This window comes from Onychomys torridus, chromosome 16, assembly GCF_903995425.1.
Source record: "Onychomys torridus chromosome 16, mOncTor1.1, whole genome shotgun sequence".
Classification (NCBI taxonomy): Eukaryota; Metazoa; Chordata; class Mammalia; order Rodentia; family Cricetidae; genus Onychomys; species Onychomys torridus.
In genome coordinates, this window is record NC_050458.1 from 50,618,585 (window position 1) to 50,633,516 (window position 14,932).

The 14,932-nt window shown below is 49.3% G+C and overlaps 1 protein-coding gene across 1 annotated transcript in view; it reads right to left on the bottom strand.

The window, feature by feature from the left end:
* The window catches only part of LOC118597498 (tetratricopeptide repeat protein 38), a 30,884-nt gene that overhangs the window by 1,980 nt on the left and 13,972 nt on the right, over positions 1-14,932 (bottom strand). Inside the window, exons 7-13 of the mRNA XM_036209113.1 lie at positions 10,842-10,961; positions 9,450-9,509; positions 8,079-8,117; positions 4,529-4,610; positions 2,888-3,053; positions 2,120-2,279; positions 1,841-1,914 (exon numbers count right to left, since the gene is read on the bottom strand). Of these exons, the coding sequence (XP_036065006.1) occupies positions 1,841-1,914; positions 2,120-2,279; positions 2,888-3,053; positions 4,529-4,610; positions 8,079-8,117; positions 9,450-9,509; positions 10,842-10,961 (701 nt within the window). The remainder of the gene's footprint in view (positions 1-1,840; positions 1,915-2,119; positions 2,280-2,887; positions 3,054-4,528; positions 4,611-8,078; positions 8,118-9,449; positions 9,510-10,841; positions 10,962-14,932) is intronic.

The following is a 14,932-nucleotide window of genomic DNA, read 5'->3' on the forward strand; positions in this document are numbered from 1 at the left end:
CAAGTGAAAGAATAGGTAAGTGTAGGGAAGCCTTGATTTAAAGAAAGGAAGATGGGATCAATCAGAGGTAAAGCCCCTGCTGGCTGAATCTTGATACCCTGGACACCCTGGTCATCAGCATGACTTAGTGGGTAGGACCCTTACAGTGGGATAAGTGTCCCAGTGAGAAACTTAGGAGCCTGCTCTCGAAGTGCTCAGAGAAGGAAGACATAGCAAGAAGCTTTGAAGCCAGGAAGAGGAGCACACTAGAAACTGACCCTGCTGGACCCTGATCCAGGACATTTCAGCTTTCAGAACTACAAGATGAGATGAGTCTGGTGGGTGAACAAGCCATCATGTCTGTGTTTGGGTCGTTTTGGTAACACGCCAAGGAGATTAAGATAGAGATAAGTTAACAATGGTGGGTCTGTGGGAGGGAGGGAGATTAAGGGACTGGGGCTTGGTACACAGGTCGGGGACAACACCACAGCCAGGGTAGAAATGTATCAGCCTACTGCCTGCTGCTATAACAAAATATCCGAGGCTGGGCACATTGTAAAATTAAAGGTTTCACTTGGCGAGGTTTCAGAGACTGGAAGTACAAGACCTAGGCCCTTATCTGACTCCAGATAAGGCTGTTTGGTGGGTTAACAAGGAAGAGAGGCAGAAAGGCCAAGGGCAGTATGCAGAAGAGGCGAAGCAAACCCAGAGGCTTCACTCTGTAACATTCTCCTGTGGAGAGTACTAGTTAAAGATCCTTGAGAACTACTTTAATAGCTTCCCAGGCAGCTTGCCGCCTCTCTCCCCTGTACTACCTCACCTCTCCTGGGCAGGACCAGATGCATGGCATCTACTCCAGTGTGGGCCACACTGCACCCTAGAATCTGCCTCAGCTGAACCCTCAGCCTGCGCCTCTGTGCACACAGCCCACATCCCTCTTCTGTGACGACAGGCCCCACCTCTTACCAACAGCAGGTTCCCCAGGGGGCTCAGCCCCTAGAGCATCATGTGTGGCTTTTGCATGTGGACATGGATGACATAAACAGGACATGTGTCCATGGCATTTCTGAGTTCAGAGTAGTTCAAATGTTCCCAGCCATCACCTGCACTGCTGCGATCTGGCTCAATGGACAGGGCACCTGCCTAGACTTCTCACAGGAAAGGGACCCAGGGGCCCTCTCCCTGGCAGGGTGGGGGGTGAGGCAGAGAGAGGAAGGATAATGGTTAGGGCTGTAGGAGTTCCTTTACTGGGACACCCCTAGCTTCTAGGTCTATGGCTTTCTCTCCTAACCAGGCCCACTGGCTAAGTGCACTGGGCATTTAATCTCCCTCCACACCTCTACAGGACACCCATATGCTCCCCATCCCTTCACCAGATCCACCCTCATCCTCTGCTCCTGACCACAGTTATGTGACTGTCCAGATGAACTGGTGATGAACTGGTTTTTCTTATAGGATCCACACATCCACCTACTCAGTACTGCATCCCATACCCAGCCCAGGATGTAAAAGAATACAAGCTGAGGCCCAAAGAAGCAGACAAAAAAAAAAAAAAAAGGTGGGGCAGGGTGTCCCAGGCAGAGGGCCCAGTGCATGCAAGGACCTAAGAGCAGGCGTACTGGCTATCTGTGTAGTTCAGCATGGCTAAACTGGAAAGTAGGCTGGGGTGGCTGGGCAAAAGGGTGGCACTGGCTGTCTCCTTTGTCAAGTTCAGCCTTCTAATGAAAGAGAACAAAACCCCAGGTTGCCGCCTGCTTTCTGAACCCCTAAATCAGAAGCACACATGCCAAGGCAGGTGCATGCATAGGGAGATCATGGGGGATCAGACCATGCCTGGAAGTAGGGAGGGCAAAGTGCTCACCGGGCCACATTCTTATGGGCGCTGGAGGTGCAGTTGATGGCCGCATGAATCAGCAGCTGGTTGAAGATGTCTCTCTAATGAAGTCAATTAGGCAAGTTAAGCACCTGCAATGGGGACCAGGAATGGACCCCCAACCCAAAGGAACCACAGAGATGAACACCACCCTCAACAGCATACCGTGGTGTCAGTGTGAAACAATGGTTCCTACCCCACGCGGACCCACAACACATGAGACACCTGGTACTCCAACCTCTGGTGCCCTGTTTACAGATGGCTCACCTGAGCATTGCTGCCCCCAATCTGGACAATTCGGTAGCGGATTGGCAGGAGAAGTTCTAGGACTCGGTCAGGGTTCCCGTTCTCAGCCTCCACAAAGGCCTGGCACAGGGGCAGCCCCACATCTTGTGCCAACTGGTACTGGCAGTTCTCCCCAGGGGACCTGTCACCAAGACCAAAGTTAAGTGTCCACCTCTACAAAGTCCCTCCCAGGCAAGGGACGCAAAAATTAGGCCCTTCCCCAGCTGCCTGATGGCATCTGATGGGAGCAGTTAGCATCTGCCCAATGTAGGGAGAGGACAGGGCTCCCTGTTTCCAGCCTCAGTTTGCCCATCTGGAAAGTGGTGTAATGCACAGCCCTTGTGGAGAGATCAGACTGCAGACATTGTAGGCAAAGCCTGGACACCAACAGCCACCACTACCATGGTTACCAATGAATGTGTCTGTGGAAACCTGTCCCCCAGGCCGCCCTTGTCAGTTCAGAAGACACCATTTCCAACAGATAAAGAACTGAGGCTCAGAGTAAAGAGGATACCAGCTGGACCCCTGGAAGTCAGACCCCTATGAAATACATGCCTGCGTGGCCCGCCCACCCAGGGGATACCCACCTAGAAGCATTGGTATCTCCAAAGCCTTCCTTGCTCACCAGCAAGACCTCACTCTAAGGTTTCCCCCAAGAAGGCAGGGTGACCCCTAGCAGGCCTTGGCCCAACCCTTGCAATCCTTCACCCTCTCAGTTGGCAGGCTTCTCGGTCTCAGGGCCTCACATACTTGCTGGCCTCCTGCAGGGTGGTCAGCAGCTCCTCTGTGATCTGGAGGTCCTGTGCACCCAGGGAGGCCATCAGGAAGTGAGCGTCATTGAACAGAAGGATGTGGTCTCGGGTATGCTTCTTAGTCACTGGTAGGACAGCCTGCCACCGCTGGCCAAGGGGCACCCCTGGGGACAAAAAGAGGAGCCAAGGGCTTGGTGTGAGACAGCAGACATGTTCTGCACCCACGTCCCTCAGAAGCCCATCCAATCTTGTCCCTGTGAGAGGTCCCGAGGTGAGTGGGGCCACCAAGTCCTGTGCTTTCCTTGTTTTCCTAGAAAAGCAACAAACCCACGGGGTAAATGCAAATTTGAGAAATTGTCACAAGTTATCAAACTATCCTTAGCCCCCTTTCAGACTCCGAAAAAACATGTTTTAAAATTTCCCTATGTAATCCCAAGTCTAGTGCCTGTGGAGAGATGGCTCAGTGGTTAAGAGCACTGGCTGCTCTTCCAGAGGACCTGAGGTCGGTTCCCAGTACCAGCCAGGTGGCTGACAGTGTTTTATAACTCCATTTCCAGGGAACTCAGCGCCCTCTTCTGACCTCCATAGGCACCAGGCACACAAATAGGCCACAGACATACATGCAGGCCAAATACTCACATACAAAAAAATAAATAAATAAGAATTTTAAGTCTAGTACCATGGGCATTCAATAAAACAAGTGGCATCAGTAACACCTTTCTCCTTAAGTTTGAATTTTCTGGCTCTAGAAGTCCTTACCTCTCTGCCCCAGACTCCAACCTCCACCTCTTTTCTTCCCTCTCAGTCCAGGAATGCTAGACTCAACTTTCTTCTCTAGAGCATCTCCAGCCACCCAGAGAGCCCTGGACATCTATTTCTCAGCTTATCAAAATGAACTGTGAGGGCAGGCGGTGGAGGCACATGCCTTTAATCCCAGAATTTGGGAGGTAGAGGCAGATGGATCTCTGTGAGTTCAAGGTCAGCATGGTCTACAGCATGAGTTCTAGGACAGCCAGGGCTGCACAGAGAAACTCTGTCTCAATCAAACCACCCCCCTTCAAAAAAAAAAAAAAAAATTCAACATAGAACCTTGCTTCAAAACAGTGAGGAAGTAAGAGGCCCTTCCCAGTCTGCCAGCCACTCAACACCTACATCACCCCTCACACTGGGATTCGAGAGCTCTGGCCTTCCTCAGCGTCTTTCTGTGTGGGGTGTCATCTGGCCCTCCAGGCATGGGCAGGAAGCAGGCCCGTCAGGGCAACTGGGAAGCCTAGGGTGACAGGCTGAGAAGCTTCTGCAACGTCAGAGTTGGGAAATTATCACCTCCTGTGATCTAGGAAAAGAGGCATCAGCCAGTAGCCAGGTGGCACCTGTGCCCCAAAGGCCTATCAGGCAGGCTATGAGAATGGCAAGGTTCTGAGTCTAAGGCCACTACACCAAGGAGCAGTGGAGAATAGAATAAAGGGCAGCTGCGGCCAGGTGAGTTGTCTTAGACTGTCATGGAGACAGCTGCGTAAGCTCGCATGCAAAGCTACAGCCAGGCTTATTCATCCGAAGGCCAGTGGTTCAGGCACTGGCCCTCAGGATGGGCAATCACACTGTCTCTCATTGTATAGTGAGAGGGGAGAGACTCAGCTACCTTCCATCTGAAGACGGTAGAGCATGGAGCAGCTGTCCACCATATCCAGCATGGTACCACTGGCCTGCAGGCTGGGGAGGATCTGGAAGACAAGGGTGATGGGAGGCCAGGCTCAGAGAGCCAAATAACAGGGACATGGATACAGCTAGAGCTGCCGTCCTAGCCATGAGTGTGGCCTGAGAAAGCTCTCAGCAAACAAAAGCTATAAGCATCATCCCCAGCATCCCAGCCATCAGGAGCATCATCTTCATCATTTCTCAGCCTTCGGGCTAAGATCAAGTATAGGACCACAGCTCCCACCAGAAGATTAAGTGCAATGGGGGCCAGAATGTATGAGGGGCACATATACACACACAGGAGTTCACTGTCCTGTGTACCCATGATTAGCGCAAGGCCCTGACAAATGCTACCCCCAGCCTGTGCCTAAGGCTGCTCTGGCAGGAGACACCTATCTTGCCTGGTCATGTGTCGAGATTCAACTTGGCTTACTAGGAAACCTGTCTACATCTCAGAGAACACAGTGCACATCACCTCCATGTCTTTCTAAGATGCTGATCATGACAGAGGAACTCCTCCTAGGGACCCTTGTCTGGCAGGCATTTTTCTGGTATTCAGCCCCTCACATCATGAGTGTGCCAAACTGTTATTACTGAGTACTCACTTTGGAGTTTTTCCTTTCAAAGCATGCCCAAGGGCTGAGAGTCTGAGGAACAAGCAGACGCCATAACAGACTGCTCAGTCTTCTCTCAGAGATTAGGCCTCAGTTTCAGTTTCAGTTTCCTGAGACTGAACAAGCAGTTTTAGAGGGACCCACAAACAAAGGGCAATTAATCAACACCCCCACACACACACCCACAGCAAGGATGAGAAGGACTAGTACAAGGAGTACCAGGCAAGGCCAGGCCTGAGCCACCACAGTCAGCAAGCTCAAGGTGATAACCAAATAAGGACAAAGCCTGGGACTTTTCCAGGCATGCCCAAAAATGAAAAACTGTAGCCATGACCAGCCCTTGACTAGTCCTGGCCAATTAGAATGTACTAATATGATTGCTACTTGCTTCGGCCAATCATACCTAAAGTGGCCTAACCGCCCTAGGAACGCCCCTTGGCTATGCTTACAAGGAGCTCTGTGAGCTCCTTCAGGGTCATCAGCATCTTGCCTTTGTGTAGAATGGCTGGTCCCAGTATGCTAGAATCTTTCTCAAGATAATAAACACTCTTGCTGACTGCATACGTGGACGGTGGTCTTTGTGGGACTTACACAGGACCCTACCAAAAGGAGAATTTGAGTTTGGGGAGATGGCAAGGTTTGTGAGGTGGCAGGTAGCATGGGGCCCAGTAAGGTCAATAGCTAGTACTGCAGTGCTACACAATTTATCATCATCATCATTATCATTTTATGTTTATGAGTGTTTTGTCAGCATGTGTGTATGTGTACCACATGTGTGCCAGATGCCCACAGAGGCCAGAAGTGGGCATATGGTATCCTGAAATTGGACTTACAGATAATTATGTGCTCCTGTGTGGGTGCTGGGAATTGAACCTGGGCCCTTTGGAACAAGAGTCGGTACTTTCTTTTTTTGGATTTTTGAGACAGGGTTTCTCTGTAGCTTTGGAGCCTGTCCTGGACTAGCTCTGTAGACCAGGCTGGCCTCAAACTCACAGAGATCCACCAACCTCTGCCTCCCCAGTGCTGGGATTACAGGCGTGCGCCACCACCGCCCAGCTAAGAGTCGGTACTCTTAAACATTGGCCCATCTCTCTAGCCCCACAACTCCTCTTTTTCTTCCTTTTTTTTTAAAATGTAACACTGGGGGTTGAACCTAGGATCCCAAGCATGCTGAGCAAGTGCTCTAACAATGATAGGCTCAGGCTTCTTTTTAGAACTTTTCATTCTGAGACAGTCTCACTAAGTTACCCAGGCCAGCCTTGAACTCACTTGGTATCCCAGACAGACCTTGAGTTTGCAATCTTACTGACTGCCCCAGCCTCCTGATTGCAGATCTGTTCCACCATGACTAGATTAATTTCTGTAACATAGATTTTAAAACAGTAAAAACAGACAGGGGTCTGGAGCGATAGCTCAATGGTTAAGAGCACTGACCGCTCTTCCAGAGGATCTGGGTTCATTCCCCAGCACTCACATGTGTGGTAGTTTGAATAGGTATGGCCGCATAGAATCATGAGTTTGAATGATTAACCCATAGGGAGTTTACTGTTAGGAGGTACGGCCTTGCTGGAGGAAGTGCATCACTGTAGGGGCCGGCTTTGAGGTCTTACATGCTCAAGCTAGGCCTAATGGGGCAGTCCTCTCCTGTCTTCAGATCCAGATGTAGAACTCTCAGCTACCTCTATGGCACCATGTCTGCCTGCATGCTGCCATGTTCCCCACAATGGCAATAATGGACTAAACCTCTGACTGTAGGCCAGTCCAAATTGGATATTTTCCATTATAAAAGTTGCCATGGTCATGGTGTCTCTTCACAAAAACAGAAACCCAAACTAAGACAACATGGTAGCTCACAAACCATCTATAACTCCAGGTTTGGGGGATCTGGTCCCCTCATATAATCTCTGTGCAATATATACATGCAGACAAAAAAAATACAATGAACAAATTCTTTAAAAAATTAAAACACACACTGATAGGTACACACAAGTGCTCATATGGCTCAGTAAAGGCACTTGTTAGCCAAGCCTGATTTGATGCCTGGAACTCACATAAACTGACTTCTGTAAGTTGTTCTCTGAATTTCACGGACAAGTCATGGCATGCATACACATACAAAATAAATAAATGTGATTTTTTTAAAAGATAGAGTCTCACTATGTAGCTCTGGCTGTTCTAGAACTAACTATGTAGACCAGGCTGGCCTGAAACTCACAGAGACCACTCTGCCTCTGCCTCCTGAGTGCTGGGATCAAAAGGCATGTGCCATTCACCCTGGCTCTGATTTTTTTTTTTCTTTTTGGAACTGAGGATTGAACCCAGGGCCTTGTGCTAGCTAGGCAAGCCCTCTACCACTGAGCTAAATTCCCCAACCTGATGTTTTTTGTTTTTTTAAATTAAAAATAAGTGAACAAGCCTAGCAGTGGTGGTGCACACCTTTAATCCCAGCACTCAGGAGGCAGAGGCAGGTAGATCTCTGTGAGTTCGAGGCCAGCCTGGTCTACAGTGTGATCCAGAACAGGCTAGAAAGCTACAAAGAGGAACCAGGCCTCAAAAGAAGAAGAAAGAAGAGGAAGAAGAGGAGGAGGAGGAGGAGGAGGAGGAGGAGGAGGAGGAGGAGGAGGAGGGGGAGGACCCATCTAAAAGGACAGTGATAGTCAAAGACTTCCTTAAACACGTCAGTCTCCAAACACCATGGGTGAACATCAGCAGAGACTCCATGGTACAGAGTCAGGACACGGCTCTGACAATAGCTATCCCACGAAGTCTGGGCCCTTCTCCCACCATTTCCTCTGGCTGGGACACGCAAACAGGCCTAGAGGCCACGAGAGACAAAAGCCAACTGCAGCAACAAACCATAGACGACGTGAGTGCACTTACATGGCTGTCATAGATGGTTAGTGCAGCCTCATAGTCTCCCTGCAAGGTGAAATTGCTGTGGTTAACATCTGGAGAAGTCAAAACACAATGCTTGGAAATATACTAGGAATAGCTGACCAAGGACCCCACTAAGAGAGATGAGCAGGGCTCAATGGCAGCTCAGTGTGGAGAAGGGAGGAGGTTAAACCAACCCTTGGTCATGAGGGCCTCACCTTGCATACATGCTTCTCTCTGGGCATCTTAGGAGCCTCCAGGTCTTTCTCTACAGTAACAGTGCTGCAAGAAGCACCCTGACAAACGGCCACTGCCCATCTCCATCATCTGTCCCACCCCCTCTCCTGGAATTATTTCTGGTCCCATAGGTCCAATCTGAGACCCTCCCTGTATCCCAAATGTAAAGAAGCAGTTGGTTCCAAACCACCTGTGATGGTGTAAAGGGTCCCCCATAGGCTCAGATGTTTGAATACTTGGTCCCCAGTTGGTGGCACTGTATGTGCAAGCTTTGGAGGTATGGCCTTGCTGGAGGAAGTGTATCACTAAGGTTAGGCTTTGAGAGCTTAAGGCCTCACCCTATTCTCAGTCCATGCTGCTTTGTGCCTGAATGATGTGAGCTCTCAGCATCCAGTTCCTGCACCCGTGTTTGCAGCTTGCTGCCAGCTTCCTCGCCATGACGGAGGCTCCACTGCCTCTGAAACCTTTAGCCAACTAAACCCTTCCCTCTACTACGAGTCGCCTTGGTCACAGTGTCGTCGTATCTCAGCAACAGGAAAGTAACTAGTAAGCCACAGGAGTCCCAGTTCCCAAGGGTGGAAAATGTCTTGGAGGAGCTCAGCCTGCAAAGCTCTCGGAACGTGAATGCAGTATTGCTTCAGATATCATCTGTGCTGGACAGTTTTATGTCAACTTGACACAAGCTAGAATCATCTGAGGAACCTCAATTGAGAAAGTGTCTCCATAAGACTGGGCTCTAAGCAAGCCTGTAGGGTGTTTTCTTAATAGATAGGGGATGGACATTGTGTATGGTACCATCCCTGGGCTTATGGTCCAGGGTTCTTTAAGAAAGCAGGCTGAGCAAGCCATGATGAGCAAGCCAGTAAGCAGCACCCCTCCATGGCCTCTACATCAGCTTCTGTCTCCAGGTTCCTTTCTGCCTTGTCTTCCTTTAGTGATGGATAAAGTAAAGCAAATAAATCCGTTCCTCCCCAACTTGCTTTTGGTCATGGCATTTCATCACAGCAATAGAAACCTAAGACACCATCTTTTGTACCAACACACAAAAGTGCTGCACAGAAGTCAGACACACAGCAGGGGCTAGGGCTTTTCTCTGAACATCTGCAGTGAGTGAGATAACCAAAGAGAAAAGCATCCTACCTTTTCAATCAAGTACAGGGCCCAGTGCCAATAATTATGGCAAGCGAGCATATCACAATCCTGCAAAAAGAATGAGAAAAAGTCTGAGCGCCTGTGGGCTGGGCCTAAGAGTTCAGTGGGTATCATACATGAACCCCTGAGTTCAATCCCCAACATGGAATAAACTGGGTATGGTGGACCATACCTGTGATTTCAGCACACATTGTGATCCCAGGGAGTAGAAACAGAGGATTTGAAGTTCTAGTTTGGGCTGGGGAGATGCTCACTTGGTACAATGTTTGCTGTGTAAGCACTGAAGAGCTGAGTTTGACTCCTCACACCTACTTGAAAGCTGGACATGATGGTATATGCCTGTACTCAGAGGAAGTCTGGAGGTTTTCTAGTCAGACAGTCTTGCCTAATCAGTAAGCTCCAGGGAAATCCCAGGAAAAAGTGGCGTCTATGGCTTTAGGTACCTGAAATTTTCCAGACTCAAGAGTCTGGGTATCTTTAGAATGGGGTATGTTCATAAACCTCCCTGTAAGCCAGCTAAACCTAGACCCATGCCTGGACATGCTGGGAATTGGTCTGGCTGTCAATCACAGTCCTATTCAAGAGAATGCTCAAGAGGGATGCTGGTGTCCACAGAATCCTGCCTGGTCTCTGAAGTATTGAACATCTACTACTCAGTGTCAGGTTGGGAGGGACTTGTTTCCCCAGCTGATGGTGCCCTTGGTGCCTGCTGCAGCAGAGAAAGACAGGGCAGCAAAGGCACCTGGAGAGGTGGCCCGGTCAGGTACCAGAGGCAAGTCCAGAGGAAACAGACACACACGGGGAAGGAGGAAATGGCCCCAGATGGTGCACCAGATGATGTCAGGAGCAGGGATGAGTAAAGTTGGGAATAGGGAATATGGACAATAAGGCCACCTTGTGTTCAGGCCATGGAAAGGATCAGGCTAGGCACTAGGAGTCTGAACCACCCTTACCCCCATATGCCAGCTCTACATCAGTGGACCATCACCCCACTGGCCTGCCTCTCTCCCACCCACTGCATCATGTGGTCCAGAACGACACTCCATCAGCCCAGGTGGAGCCTGCTGGCAGCAGCAGAGGCACATACAACTCAGGGCCCTACACAGGTCCACCCTTGCTGGGCTCTTATTTCCCCAGGACCCTTTGGGTCCATTCCTTTCATAGCAAAACACCTCAGGCAGACCCCAATTGCACAATCACTTATAAGATGCTGGCAGATGTTGGGATGTTGTGGAGCTCCCAGAGGATGCTTGGCTGTCAGGGAGGCCTCCAAGCTGAACCTGAGCTCCTGAGGAACTAAGCCACATCTGTAAGCCCTACCCAGCAAGGCTTGGTGGGATTCCGGGTATCAGACTAGCTCATCCAAGTCTCAACTCCTACCTTCCAGTGGCCTTCGGTGTTCTTCATGAACTCCAGCCCGTCCTTGATCTCTGCTCTCATCTCGTGTATGTGGGCAACGGTGTGCACTGACCATGCATCTGTTGGCTCAACAGATAAAGCCTGCATGAGGTAGGAGATGGAGGACAAAGAAAATGGGTGTTAGCCTGGATACCTGGGCCCCAGAAAAGGAAGGGTGAGACTGGGCTCTAATTCAGAGTAAATACAAGCCCAACACCAGCCCCCGTGTCCTACTGCTGAGGAGGGCGTCACTGACAGCCTCAGATGAAGAAGCTGGGACTCCAGGATGCCAGCACTTGCTTCCTGAGTACACCTGCATCATCTGCAAGATTCTACCCAGGATATTATGCCTCTGTTTCCTATGCTGGCTTCTAGGGCTACCTTTCTCTCAGAGTTATCAGAATAGTGTAGACTGTCACATCCTCTGCTGGCAAAGGACAAGAGCCTGCTCCTTCCACTTACACTCAGGAGATGGTTACATAGACGGATTCCTGAGTTAGAAGCAACTGGATTGAGCAACACTGTTGTTAACAACCAAATCTACATGACCCCTGAGCTCCACGGTGAGGCTGAGAGACACATGAACTGGCTCTTACCCCCTTGTCCATCTACACACAAGGCCAGTTCATGTTTATTGAGCACCTCCCAAATGCTGGACATGAATCAGTAAACTGGGGCTCACTGCAACCCCATCACTGGCTTGTCCTTAGGGCCCCACATCAAATCATGGGTCTCTTAGGCCCGCTTTCCCTGATGTCTCCACGCTGGCATGGCACCTGCTGCAAGGCTTTTAGCAACATGTCCCCAGCAGTCTCTGGCCCCTGCTCCTGCCCCTCAGCTTTCACAGCCTTGTCCACTCCCTGTGGGAAGACAGGGTCACACAGCATGTCTGAGAGTCCTTGGGGCAGAGGGCCTGAGTACCAGGGGAACTGGGAACATGGCAGGGTGCATCCTGAGCATGCTTGGCACTGGCACCCCTTTAAGGAACCTCTCCAAGCATTCTGCTTTCCCACAGGACAGTTGAGAAATAGGACTCAGCCCTGTTCTTTGTGACCAGCATCCTCACTCAACTGGAGTCCTTACAGGGTTCCCTGGGAGACTCCAACTCTCTGCCTGCCCCTCACACCAGAGGTTGACCTGCTGGGCTTGCTGTCACCTTGTAAGGTCACTGTAGTTCAGTGGACCTGGTGCTGTCCACTCTTGCCTTGTGGAAACCTGGGAAACATCGTCATAGCCTTGTCTTCTTGTCTACCAGCTGTCTGGGGGGTCTGGGGCTAAGGTCAGTGTGGCCATAGCACCAGGAGAGCTGGAGCAAGGGCAGGAAAGAGCAATGAGTGGGGACACTTGTGGGAGCCCATTTTCGGGTTCCTCCTGGCTTTACCCAGCAGGTCGGCATAGAGAGGATGATTAGGAGCACTGGCCTAAGTGTCCGTGTCTGAGATGGTCTGCACTTGGCTCTGCTGGGGGAGGAAGTCTTTTGCTCCACCCCTTGGCGTCTCTATAAACACCCTGGGGCAGAGACAGTCAGCCCGTTGGAAAAGGTTCCAGGCCCTTTCGAGGCTATCCTGTATTTTCTGTCTGTTTATCTTCGCACTATAAATCTTTCTATCTAATATTTCCTGCTGCTCATACTCAAGAAAACTCTGGGGAGCTGTGGGGTTGGTGGGTAAACGCCCCACAGAATGGCTCCATGAACAGGGACTAAAGGAAAAGAAAAGAGGGGACTAAAGACAAAGTATTAGGGACTCACCTCCCGAGTGCTGGGATTAAAGGCGTGTGCTACCACCGCCCGGAAAAAGGAAAATAATAGTTTTATTACAGAGTTTTTGGTGAAAGTGTGAGTAAGCCCTGCCAGTGGAAAGTGCCATGCCAGTGTTATGTAACATATATATGGAGAGAGAGAGAGAGAGAGAGAGAGAGAGAGAGAGAGAGAGAGAGAGAGAGGGAGAGAGAGGATGGGGGCAGGGGTTCTATCCTTGAGAGAAAAGGAAAACGGACTTGGAAGGATGTCCGATGCTGCAGCGCAAAATTCTCTTCTGTGAAAATTTTCTATCTTCTATCCCTTTCTCAATTTCTATCTGTGAAAAATAAGTAGAAGGTCTAGCATAGTAATACAGTGTAGGAAAAACTTAGATGTGTAAGATCGTGTAGAAAAAAAAAATTAGTAAGGCAACTAGACAGAAAAACTCTTCAATTTTCTAACTTGGGGGCTATGAATGCAAACTGGGGAAGAAAACAATCTTTCTTTGAGCTTTACGGGTAGTAAAAAGGCTCTTCTTTGAGCTTATGGGGAAGAAAAAGTTTCCTATAGAAGCTTTTGACATGGGGACAGCTGAAATGCTAAATCCAGGCAGCAGGAGAAAGTGATTTCTCCCTGAGGCAAAAATGCTGATGTAAGAAAGGTTAAAGCTGAAAAGTTTTGGGAAAAGTTGGTCTTTCTCTTTTGGGGAAAAAAATAATCTTTCTCTTAAACTAAAGCTTTTCTTGAAAAATTTCGTGGAAAATATCTCTCTAAAAAGCCTTAATCTTTCTCAGAAGCTCTTTAAAAACTAAAGCCTTTAACTTTCCCTCTCAGAAGGAAAATCCAAAGCCTTTCAGAACTCTCAGAAGGACAAATTAGAATCACCTGTGATTCATTCTGAGGGAAAACAACAAACCTCTTAAGACAGCAAAGCCTCTCTAAGTTCTCTTTCAAGCTTTAAAAATCCTCCCTGAAATGCAGGAGGCAGGGATGGAGTTCCTACAAACCTCTCTTCTAAGCTCTGTCTCTTCAAGCTAGTAAAAGACAGTGGGTCAGAGTCCCCTGAGGGAAATGCTGGGAGTGTGGGTGAAAAGCTACAGAGAGCCCAATAGGGCAGGAAACTGTTTACTTGGAAAAGCAAAAAAGCCAAGCTTTTCAGTTACAGCTGAGCTAATGCATCAAGGGTTTTGTTTCTGAGTGAACTATGAAAAGGTGCTCCTAATCGTCCTAACACAAAGATCCCCTGAAGTGATACAAACTGTTAGCATGGTATCCTCGCTCGCTACTGAGCAAAAACCCAGAGGCGACTGGCCAGTGTCTCTGAGTTGGAGTGCATTTTGGGGATACTAGGGTTCCTGCAGTTGCAAACTTCCTGGAGCACAGAGCTGAGGCAGGAAGGTGCAGGACCCAGGGGAAGATTGCAAATGAACAAACAAAGCTAAAGCCGGTGGGAACAGCACAGTTGTCCGTTTTCCTACAAGTCCCGGGTTGATAGGTCCACAGCTGCAAAAAGAAATCTGAGAAAAGCTTTCCCATCAGAGAAAGGACCTTTCTGGGAAAACTGTGAAGCTGAACTGTGTCTGAAGCAGTTGGTCTGCTGAGTCAGAACGCTGTCTGGGGAAAGAGCCCAGCCAGGGCAGAACAGAACTATCCAGGAGTAAAGCTTTCTTTTCTGTCAGAGAAAGCTTCTCTTTGAGAAAGCTTTGTTTCAACTGCCTCCCAGTGAGATAAGGGAGTGTAGCCTTAAAGGGTGATTGCCTCAGGCATAAGCTCTGTCCTTGAGCACCCAGACAAGCAAATGCAACCCACTGGGGCCAGGTGAAGGCCTGAGGGAAAAACACCTGTCCTAATGTGAGCTTAGATATGGCAAAAACCTCCCTTGCTAACCTTTATTTATGAACACAAACCTCAGACCCCCAAAACAGAAATGGGCTAAAGCCCCTACCTTCAGAAGCAAAAGAGATGTCACTGTGGCATTGGGAAATGTTTCTGGGGTAGAAGGGATAAATTGAGACCAAACTGGGAATGTCTGGGGAAAAGACTCTGAAGAAACAGAGAAGGGCAGATTCCTCCCCAGAAAATGCATGACCTGTGAAAGCTGCTAAGAATTTGAGGCAGATTGTGGGGAAGAAAGCCCCTACCTCCAAAGGCAGCCAGCAGGGGAACAGAGCAGCCTGAGATATCTGAAGCTCTGCATCTGGGAGGGGGAAAGGAACAAGCAAAATGAGAATAAAATCAGTGGGAGAAATCTCTCCGAAGGCGCTATGGAAAGGCTCTGTTGTAAATGTTTGGTTTTTTTACTGACAGCTAAGGCAAACACAAGCCCTGAGGA